Raw genomic sequence first — 12,068 nt, 5'->3', positions numbered from 1 at the left:
GCGTGTACAACCCGTTCACATTCCACGGGTGGACGCAGGAGCCAATAGCACTGCTCACATGCATTGGCGTACATGGTCTGCACATACGATACTTAGTTCTGCAATAAAAACCTCAAAACTTACAATAGTATCGTGCATTATAATGAATAAACATACTTCCACGCCCAACCTGAGGGATATACGTCTCTCCACGTTCATACACCCTCCGTTAGTCTTGCAAAAGGACATGCTTTGTCACTTGTAGGTTACAGCATTGTGTGGGTAATCATAAGGTCCATTGTGGAATTCTTGATGCAGCCTACTTATGGCCGAAATACCTAACCAGCAACATTGCGAACCACCGCTTTCTTGCATGCATTCACTACAACCAGGAGCTCCACAACAAATTTAAATCGAGCAACGACTAAAAACAAAAACGTGAAATTTCCTTCATGTTTCCTCAACCACTCTGCCATTCCCAGAGGCTGCAGCCACTTTGATGGAAAGCCAGGAAATGGTTTGAGTCACCATTTACTAATAACTGGTAGTCAGCCATATTGGAAGGCTATACGTTTCACTTAAAGCCATGAGTTATGGCTGATGTACGTACACACACGGATAATGAAAAGTCCAACCTTTGTGTCAAGAAAATGTGTTATCGTGATTTGTATGACAAAAAAATAGTCAGCAATGATACGTGGGTCATTCAAAAGGTTCTATGAAGAAGGTACTCACACTCGTCCAAGATACGCATCAAGGAAAGTATAGTGAGGGTGTATATTATATATATATATATATATATATATATATATATATATATATATATATATATATATATATATATATATATATATAGCAATTTTTTTCCTCATTAAGAAAAACAACATATATATATATATATATATATATATATATATATATATATATATATATATATATATATATATATATATATATATATATATATTTTCCACACACACACAGGAAAAGTAAAGGAATGTTCACGTTTCTTGAACAAGCTTAACTAACCTCAATGTGAGAACATTTTGAACACCGTAGGCTACATTCTGGAAACACAAGATTGGAATTTTACTTTTAATACACTCACTGATGTAACAAAAAAAAGATTAACTAAAAAGTGTTGTTCATCCGATGTGCACAGTTTGAAAGTTTGAGATTCATGTAAAGGAAAGTTAATTGAGTATAAGTGACAGTATCCTGTTAGTATAGCACTGATAACTATATAGAGTTACACTCTTGGTTAAAGGATTTTTTTTTGTTTTTTAACTAGCGTACCATGACCTATCCCCGTTTCACCGTGGTCAAGTACCATTTAATAATATAACTTCCATAGTATTAAAAATCATTTCATGCAGCACACTGTCATCTTGTTAAGGATATTACTTAATAAATTATCAAAGGGGAATCTTCATCATCATCATCATCATCATCATCATCATCATCATCATCAGCTCTTTTACCTGTCGCATCATCCGCTTGTGATTGCAAACCTTGAAACACAATTAAATGACAAATATCTGCATCAGGTTAAAATTGCAGCAAATCTCACAAGTAAGATTTCAGGACTGCCCTGATTATGTGACGGACATTTGAACATCAAAAATGATGGTCGGACAAACAGCGTAGGTTAAAAGCAATGTGGATATATTATAGTGGATTGTTGAAGCTTCATATATTCCTAAACTAACAGTTATCATTAATGTGAAGTATGCTTCATGGCTGTTTTTCTTCCTTCCCTGATAATATGGGCTTCCTCTGGCAATGCACCCAAAGGCATCTCTGCAGTTGGTGCTTTAGTTTAATTGAATTCCACTGAATCAAGAAAAAAATTTTTTATGTATGATAGATAAATATCTCTTCTCTCCCCACCGCACCCCACTCCCTGCTACCACAGTGCTCAGTCAAAAGGTGAGCAAGGTGAATGAACCAAGGTATGCTACTGGTGTTGCACGTAGTCATAAAATCTGCAATTTTTGTGATAGCAGCCAAATCAAGATTTACAGAAGTTTTAATAAGAGCTCATTAATTTATTACAGATTAAAATATGGTAGGATATTCTCACACACACACACACACACACACACACACACACACACACACACACACACACACACACACACACACACACACACACACACACACACACACACACACACACACACACACACACACACACACACACACACACACACACACACACACTTCCCTTATGCTCCTTACAGTTGCTTTATTTTCTTCCCCAAATCTTCCCAGACTCATGCCCCTCTCCCCTTTCTCACCCCAATCCTGGTAAAAAAAAATAAAAAATTAAAACACGCACATGCACATGCACACACATCTGTGGCTATGTAATAAAGAGATGGCCCTTACAATTGTTCTAGTATCAGACACGTTTCACCTCTCTTGCTTCATTTAAAAGCCATATTCACCATTGAAAGAAAAATTTAAATCTAGGTTCACTTCCTCCTGTAAATTAAAAGAGAATGCAATCTGTTGGTTCAATAATCAACGAAGAAAGAAAGAAAGACAAAATAAATATATGCATGTAAATAACAAAGAAATAATAGTTCGATAAATCAACAAAATGAGCTTTTCTATGAGTGCAGTAAATGAAGAGGAAAGAAGTCATGAGATTTCAGGAAACAAATTAATAAATATCATTAATATAGAAAAGAATTAAAATTCACAAATAATGATGATATGAAACAAAGCAGGGGTCTTTTCTGCACTCAGTGATGTCGTTCATTGCAGGTTCTTCAGCACTTGCTTTTGAACCTGCTATTGTAATGTGTGTGTTGGTCAATCTGTGGCTCAATGCTTGGCCCACGCAGGCTTTTACAAACCAGAAAGCCAAGTGATTAAAAAGCGGAATGAAATGAAGGAAGAAATGAGAAAACTTCAACGTGCATTTCAAGCACTGTTCCCATTCCACTCTCACTTCTCTCAGAGTGATATGTCCATGGTCCCAAGGCTACCTAGGGCAGATGAATTGGCAGACTTGTTTCCATTTGTGTTGAGATGGATGCCACTATCTGCTCCTGGTGTCTTGTGTGGAGATGAGCAGTCAGAGGAGCCAGAACCGGCCACCTGGCCATTGTCCCCGTGATGGAGCCAACGTGGCGAAGCCTCAGCCTCCATACTATGACCATCACAGCTATCCATCCTGCTGCCATCTTGGTTCTCCAAAGTGGGCCTACCCTCAAGTAAGGGTTGTCTCGTGCCCTGGCATTGATGCTCGAAGCCTGGGTCAGCCATGAAGTTGTTGATAGAATTTCTGGATGAAGGCTTCTCTAATCCCCCGTAGAGTGAGCTCCCCCTCCGAAAGGCATTCACCACACGGATCTGGGGACCGACAAGAACGGGTTGAAGAGGTGGATGGCTGAGGTTGATTTAAGGAAATGGTGATCGATGGTAGGTCGTCTTGTAGAATTGGGACACCTCGGTGTTGTCGGTGAAGGTGTATGAGCAATTTTTTTGTTACTGTATTTAAACTGCAATATAATTATGGATTGTTGTTACTACTACCACTGCCACCACCACCACCATTATTGGCGTTTTATTTTTGCAAGTTCTTGGGTATATTATGTGACATTCAGCAAAAGGGATTATCTTGTTTTGCACACTCTCAATATCCAAATAGGTGTGCTGTTCAAAAAGTTTTCCAAACGAGATACTGTCGTCCAATAAATGCGAATTTATGTTTATTATTACCTCTGCCACCGAAGGTGGATGGATGCTATGTATTCACCCTTGTTTGTCTGTCTATATGTGAGCAGGATTTCTCAAAAAGTTATAGACAGATTCGGACAAAACTTGGCGGGCAGGTTGGGTTGTGACAAGAACTAATAGATTAAATTTTGATGAAAATCCGGAATCAGATACTGTAATTTTAAGTGATTCTTCAGCATTGAGAGATTGGGCCAAAAACGATATCTCAGAAATTTATGGACGAATTCAGATGAAACTTGGTGGATAATTTTGGTAGGTAACAAGAACATATTAGATTTGTGTTAAGGTCCGGATGCAGATCCGGTCTATCGGTGGGATACACCACGTAAACTGTTCAGCCTGGAGGAGGTTTGCATTCCACCGAGTGCCGTTCTTGTTTCATACAGCAATACACAAGTATACACAATGAGTAAGAAACAATTACATGTATCTTACTAATCATACATTCCTGTATATTAAAAAGGATTGTCTCATTACTGTTCCGAGAACTTTTTGAGCCTCCTTTGGAAGGTCCTCTATATTTAAAACCTTCATGTTTATTTAACATGAGATACTATCTTACATATTGAGATCATAACTAGTAGATTTATGTAATTTTTCATTTGAACTGTTTACATCCATCAATTTGATTGTCCTTCCCAAGACACCACTTCAGGTATAACTTTGGAGTTTGGAGATGCGATTTGTGATGGAAATTTGCAAGGGCTTGAAACACAAACAGCAAAATACTTTTTGTAATCCCACTTCCCTGTAATATATTTGTCCAACTTCATGGTCAGTTTAAGTGAAATGTGCATGAAATTTCAAAAACTCGACAAAAAAAACCATTTCTGACGATAATCATCAGCATGAATATTGTTGTACTGCATTGTGTTTTTTATAGGTGTTGCCATCTCTGGCTCACAATTGGCTGTGTGGATATAAGTGATGTCCTCATATCCTTCACACGACTGTCTGCTATTCAAAATGATCGAATAGTAAGTCATTCGAATAATACGTTCAATAATCACATGAGGTTTGTACAAATTATTTTATGAAGTTTATAATTCCTTATCAATACATTGAGATAGATTTCCCGATACTGGTGATGAAAGTCTGTAATATCCTCCTCGTAAAAACAGACCAAGACTTCTTTAAAGTCCATGTGTCGCTATCTTTCATCTTCATGCACAACATATACAGCACCGGTTATAATCCAGCAAGAACGAAAACTGTCCATAAAAGTCTTCATTATAATATTTCGTGTTATAGAAATGCCCGCAGGTGAGCATGTCATTTTTGCTTCTACGACAGGTATTCCAGAGTGAAGTATATTGAGGGTTTAATTTTTCAGTGCTCACCAGCGCGTGTATTATTGCCCCACTGCCGCATGGTTTCAGAACTTTTAATTATCATTTTTCTTCAATGATGGGGGTTTGAGTTTGGAGATGAAGGGTAAGCATTGAGAGGTGGGGAGGCATGAAGGTGAGAAGCCGACAGTTTACCAGAAGCCATCGACATGCCATCCTCGATGCATGAGGGATTGAAGCGAAATAGATGGTTTGAGCCGTTGCTTCTCAATCATCATAATGAGAAGCTATCAAGGTAGACTTTTAAGTTTAATTTTAAATGCCAGGATTTTAATTGCAGGAAATTTTGTCATTGTGTTTGAAATTAATTTGGAAATGCATAAGATTTGCCGGCGTATTCCTGTTCGCTAATAACATGAGCATTTTACGATTGTGTTAAACTTTTGAGAGATAACTAGCATCCATGGAACACGTCACCACACTCAGTGTTCAAGTATGTACTTCAAGTAAAATAAAATAATAATTTTAAAGATCGTTAAGAAAAATTCCAGAAGTTTAGCACGATTAATGCAGTCTTATACACCATCTTATTTAACATGTCCAAGTACTGCAAAACTGGAGGTTCTTGGAAGTGACAAGAAGGCGATGCAGTGTTTAAGTGTATAATTCAATTCAAGTAAAAAAAACATTGAAAAGGATCCCCCACAGGTGAACTTCCATAAACATACATCTTCTCTTTCATGATGTCATGGTAAGAAAGTGAGAATGAATGATCTATGAATGTTTCAAGCTGCTGTATTGCTGTGTTCGCATCTACATGTTTAAATATAAGAACAAAGGCTTTTTCTTATTTTTCGAAAGAATCGAGCTTTGATACTACCGTGTAATTAAAAAGTACTGCATTATAAACTCTGTAAAACTTTTATACAAATAAAAAAGGCAATTCATGAATCGATTAATGAATGACAACGAATGGATTGTAAACATGTAATCAGTTTGAGACATTGGAAAAGTGACAGCCAATCCTGGACCAGAGATCGTATAACCCACAAAGAAAATCATGATAATTCACCAAGGTTTTCCATTTACGACTTCGTCTGTTTCCTTCATCATTGGTTTTCTGCCTGACACCAAAAAACTCTGAATTCGTTGCTCAGAGGAGGAGTATGCTGCCAAAGCAGCATAGTCGAGCATGAAATGCACTTGATGGTTTGCCATTTCCTCACCACTCAGCCCACAAATTGGACCCAAAACACCAAATTACAACACACAAGACCAGCCAGTTAAACCAACTGAGAACCCATGACAAAGATGCAAAGTGCTGCACTATGATTTCATGTCGTTCCCCATTCCTACCCACAAAGCTTTTTTTTAAGCCCATTAAAACCATTCCCAATCCAGCCCTCTGACTTGCAGGTTAGTGTTTTGTCTGTCTGTCTGTCTGTCTGTCTGTCTGTCTGTCTGTCTGTCTGTCTGTCTGTCTGTCTGTCTGTCTGTGTCTGTGTCTGTGTCTGTGTCTCTCTCTCTCTCTCTCTCTCTCTCTCTCTCTCTCTCTCTCTCTCTCTCTCTCTGTCTCTCTCTCTCTCTCTCTCTCTCTCTCTCTCTCTCTCTCTCTCTCTCTCTCTCTCTCTCTCTCTCTCTCATAGAGAGTTCCTCGGGTCCTGAGTTCAAGGCCCGTTGGCCGCTGAATTAAAATACATCAGGAGGTTGACTCAGCCTGTCATCCTTCCGAGGTCGGCAAAATGAGCACCAGTGTACTGGTAAGGGGGACACTGCATCAGCGACATAGCCGCGTCCCAACCAATGATGCAACCAGCAGCCACAGGCTGCACTCAATAGAGAGAGAGAGAGAGTACTCAATCAGGCTGTGGATGAAAGCTTTGTATGTGGTCAGGAGCTGAGTTGGGCCGAGGAAGGACTTTGTACGACGGAGGATTCCCAATTGGCGATTGGCTTTGGAGGCCAGGTTGGAAATATGACTTTCCCAGGAAAGATCATGGCAGATAGTGAGACCCTGAAGCTTAAAAGAAAGGACTTCTTCCAGAGGATTGTTGAGAAAGTGGATGGGGGTGAGGGGAGGGGGTTCCAAACAGTCCTGTCAGAGAGACAAAGTGAGAGTGTGAGATTTGTCAGGATTGAAAGACATGTTCCACGTGTTGGACCAGTTTGTGATTTTATCCAGATCTGCAGTGAGCGAAGAAGCTGCTGCTTGCCATTCTGAGGGATGACAGATGGTACGGCAGAGGGTGGAGTCGTCAGCAGAGAGATAAAGAGGATTTTCCAGAGAGTCGGAGAGATCGTTGATGAAAACCAGAAAAAGAACAGGTCCCAGAACACTACCTTGAATAACTCCAGCCTGGACAGGAAGAGGGGATGAAAGAACTCCATTTAGGGTTACACATTGACTGTGACAGGAGAGGAAGTCTGTGAGCCATGAGTGGAGGCCTTGGATACCATAGGAAGAGAGTTTGGTGAGCAGGGCAGGGTGCCAGACCGTGTCAAAACAACGTGATATGTCCAAGAATACGGCTCGGATTTCCTGTCTGGTAATGAGAACCTCCATCCATTGTTGGGAGAGCAGAAGCAGCATATCCAGGGTAGAGTGACCTGGTCTGAAACCAAATTGATGATTGGAAATCAAGCCATTGGAGAAGAGGAAGGATTTGATGTCTGAAGCGATGATGGATTCCATAACCTTGCTGATGATTGGGAGAAGGCTGATTGTTCTGGAGTTGTAGGGATCTATTTTTGCACCATCTCTCTGTCTGTCTGTCTCTCTGTCTGTCTCTCTGTCTGTCTCTCTCTCTTGTTTCACAAGCTCATAATGTCTAATCGCCCCACTTTCAAGACATTGTCTTTTACTCTCTACCACTTCATTCTTTGATGAGCCTTTATTTTGTATTGAAAAAAATAATAATGATATATCAACAATAAGATTTAGTAAGTCTGAGTTTTTGAAGTTTCATGCATATTTCATTTAAACCCTCCAAATAATTGTTTCTAGCTTGTGGATAAAGTAATCACAATTATCCGTGCATTAGTCACGACTCGTGTTTTTTGAGAGATGAAATCATCATCTACATATTACTAAATTGCAATGGGTGGTGGTGTGGAAGGGTAAAGTTAGAAAATAAATAGGGGAGAGGATTTGGAAGAGAACAGAAGGAAATAGAGTTGGGGAGAATTTCAGATATAAGGGAAAGGTTTGGTTAAGTTTGATGTCAAAGGAGGTGAGAATGAAGTGAGATGTGTAAAGGCCTGAGGCCTCAGAGTGATGTAACCAATGTGACGTTGAAGGGACCTCAACCTTTGTCCTTGTAACTTTATAAAAATGAATGTTTTACAACCTTATGCAAAGTGAAAGATGTAATAGAGCATCTCAAGAATGAGAATGCATCTGGGTGGGAGGGAAAGGGTGCAGAGGCAGGTGGGGGGAAGGCAGTGCAGGTAGGGTGAGAGCTGGGGTGGGTAAAGCTGGGAGAATGCTGCAAATCAGGAACGAGCTGCTGAGCCAGACATGGGAATAAAAATTTCCTGCAAAGCAATCACACAGCACCAGCCAGTCATGACATACTGGCATTTACTCTAAGCTGTCTAAAACTTAATCACAGTAGTATGAGCGCAGGGACATGGATTTAAGGGTGTAAAATACAAAACACCTGCAATTAAACACGAGTCAGACTGTACATGTGCAGTTGATGTACAGTATTTATAATCAAGGTCGTGTTAATAAAGCAATCACAAACTGCAGAGAAAAACTGCAAAAAGAGCAAAAGAGGCAAATTTTCACAACTCTTAAAGTCAATGTCTTTGATTATGAATTGCCAGTCATAGTATAAAAAAACTCATTAAAGACATTGTACTCTATAAAATAAGTCGTGTGTGTGTCATAGAAAAAAAAACATGGTTGGGCCAATCCCTACCAAATTTTGCATACGTGCTGGGTCAAGCCATGGACACACAAAAAATCTCTCGCTCACCTCTTTTTGTTTGTTAGTTGTCAGTTGGTTTGTTCCTTTTCTGTTTCGTCTCCACTTCCCCCCTTCCTCTTGTTGCTGTGTTTCATTCCACTTGTGTGCAGATTGTTCACTCGCATGTGTCCTTCTCCCCCCCCCCCCCCCTTGATCTCACTCTCGTACTTCGACTCTGCTGTTGGTGTTTCCCGCTTTTCATTTTGTTCCCTTCCATTATGCTCTCGCTCTACATGATCAAGGCTCTGGCACACGAGCCTTGAGCATGTATGCAAAATAAATTTCAGAAGTTGTCTGAAAAACTATTCGTCAAAATGAGCATCTACCTGAATGTAACTATGAACAGCTTTACCAAAGGAAATGCCGATGGATGCATACTATCTATTGCTCTTCTAAGATTTCTGTGTTTGATTTTGTTCTGCTCTTGATAAAGCATGGTTGAGTGCAAAATAATCAAGGGGTAGTCGAACGATCTCCTGAAATACCTTTTCCACTTCCCACCTGCATGTCACTGCCCACTTCCCTCAAGCTGCACCACTCTTACCACTTGCTTTCTATGATGACCACAACTTACACACACGCGTGGTGCAATCCACACAACTCTGACAAGCAAGAAATGATAATGAATTGCCAACACAAAATGGAAAATTTTCGGAGAAGGAAACGAGAAAAAGAAAAAGCCAAGCGTTTGGTAAAGTAATGAAAGGTAGCATAACACCGACATGGAACTCACACACGGTGAGCTGCAGCAGTTGAAGACTGTGAGAATCAGTTTCCACCTGCGGAAGGCCTAGTAGCGGGGTAGCTGGGGCTAGGAGGGACTGCGGAAGCAAGGGCTGTGCGAGCAGAAGCCGCATGCTCAGTTACATCATGCTGGGACGGAAGGTGCTGACTCAGGATGGACGACTGTCTGCGGAGAGACGCTGGCGCCTGAAAAGATGCACCGCCTTGGAAAGCGTTCACAACATCCATCTGCCGGAGTTGAAAGAGGACAAGAAAGCAGAAAGCAGGCAAAAAGAAAGGAACAGAAAGAACAAGATTGGGAAAGGTAAGCAACAAAACAATAAGTGAAAAGTTAAGGAAACGAGGACAAAAGAGAGTAGAAAAATGAAAAGAAGATGAAGGAAACAAAGAAGCACGAAGGGATATGGAGAAGTACAAAGAAGAAAAAGAGAAGCCATTCAAATAAAATAAAAAGGTCAAACCAAAGAGAAAAGGAAAAGAACACAAGTGAAAATAAACGATGCGAGAGAAGCAGACACGCGGGGTGGAGGAGACGAAGGTTTAAACGGAGTAATTTCCATCAATCCACAAATTGTGCAGCATTTTCCATAACGAACTTCAATTTCAAACCTGTGGAACAGCAAGGCTGCAAAATAGATGGAAATGTTAACACAAAAATCGTAACTTTGTATAAGCAAAGGCGCAGAAAACATAAACAACAACACATTGTTAGCTTGATATCCACAAACAATGCTTTCGGTTTCAAACAACCAACTCACGAACGATCTTCTGATAACCTGATTTATATTAATTTGGATGGAAGGATGAAGCATCGACTGCAAGTACGACTTTACTGGCCAAAAGTATTCCCCCTTCTTGTGAGGTCAGCCGTGAAACATATTTTTCCCAAGTTCTCCACAAACTCACTGGCCAGGCCTGGTGTTCGAGTGAAGGTGATTCAGGCAGGAATTTGTAAATTTTTCAGGATGCCGGAGATAACACCAACTCTTCACAATAGACACCATGGCATCTTTAACTATGGAGTGGTACACCTGCCCAACACCCAGCCATACAGACAAATTTAGCCTCTGAAGAAATGGGTATTCCACCCCAAAGTTAGTTTCTGAAACACCAGGATGTCAATTAAGAGCTGAGCCGAGTTTCGAACCCAGACTAGACAGCTCAGAGGCAAATGTGCATACCTCGAGGATATACTGCCAGTCCTCTCCCCACTCCTTTTCGTTAATTGCCCCTCGCTTCAAGTTGCTTTGTTGTTTTGCATACCCCATCCTCTCCGCCACTTTATTTGATGTAAATCAACCTTGCGGCCTTCAATAGTGCATAAGATTCGCATCCTCTAGGTGTTCACATGGGCCCATTCAGAAATGTGTGCTCATGGGTGATATGGGTTTGTGTATTTATTATTGCTGCTACTGCTGTTTCCAAATTATTTTGTTGTTAAAAGAAAAATTATTGCGTTCGTCCTTTCCATGGAGGACCTCCTTTCCCACCATTCGGTGTTCGGTGCATAGTTCGGAACTAAAAAGTGCGGCAAAAATCTCCCGCACACAACATCAGCCAACAAATGTTCGGCTGTCCGGGTCATGATCCCACTTGGGTGAGGTTTCTTCACTGATGTGGAGTGAGGCTTCGAACCCCATGTATGCGATCGTATATACATCCAGTTCAGCTGTTTTATTCAGTCAACTGAACATTTCCCATTTGAAATTGTCAGCTATACTGTGAATCATTTGGTGTATATTCAGCATCCTGAATACATAATCAGTACAGTACTGAGGAGGGCAGGAGGCAAAGTGGGAGAGGGGACATAGTGCCCCACATTACTTTATGCAATCCTTACTACAATTCACAGACCGGTCTTTTTTGTGTTTGTCACGCTATTCCTCCTACAGTTCTGGGCCAATTACTTCCAGACTTGCTACATAGGATCAGTATGATCCCAATTAGTGCAGAGGAGTGTTTTTATCTTTGCCGGTGGTCTTGGGGGGGGGGGGGGAAGGAGGAAGGGGGATACAAATTCTCTATCTAAATGTGTATCGTGTAGCGCCACTCCAGGTGGGAGAGGGTATTACAAGTACCACCATTTACAGTACGGTTGTCTTGTCCACACGTTTTACAGTCCAGTGAGGCACCTTTGTTTTGTTTTCAAGAGCGATCGATTGAGGCAGTCAGTTGCCTATACACCACTCAAATAAAGGTATGTGCCAGAAGAACGCGTTGCATGCTTGGAACAAGATCGCTTGAAGGGAGGGTACTCTGCTTGTCTATATAAATGATGTAGATGTTGAACTAGAGCATGCAGATGACACTTAGCTGGTAGGCAAGAAAAATATCA

General features: G+C 40.7%; 1 protein-coding gene across 8 annotated transcripts in view; it reads right to left on the bottom strand.

The window, feature by feature from the left end:
• Nucleotides 1-2,079: 2,079 nt before the first annotated feature.
• The window catches only part of LOC147008839 (plasma membrane calcium-transporting ATPase 2-like), a 174,206-nt gene continuing 164,217 nt past the window's right edge, over nt 2,080-12,068 (bottom strand). For 6 of the 8 annotated variants that reach the window (XM_085864280.1, XM_085864281.1, XM_085864283.1 and 3 more), the window contains 2 exons: nt 9,857-9,961; nt 2,080-3,342 (listed from right to left, as the gene is read on the bottom strand). In XM_085864280.1, the coding sequence (XP_085720406.1) occupies nt 2,944-3,342; nt 9,857-9,961 (504 nt within the window). In that variant the 3' untranslated portion in view covers nt 2,080-2,943. Of the gene's footprint in view, nt 3,343-9,722; nt 9,962-12,068 lie in introns of all 8 variants that reach the window. The other 2 variants (XM_085864285.1, XM_085864282.1) reach the window with 2 other exon arrangements.

This window comes from Eptatretus burgeri, chromosome 18, assembly GCF_056783735.1.
Source record: "Eptatretus burgeri isolate ZD-2024b chromosome 18, Ebu_testis_v1, whole genome shotgun sequence".
Lineage (NCBI taxonomy): Eukaryota > Metazoa > Chordata > Myxini > Myxiniformes > Myxinidae > Eptatretus > Eptatretus burgeri.
Note: the sequence above shows the minus strand (reverse complement) of the source record. Positions and strands in the feature narration are given on the sequence as shown.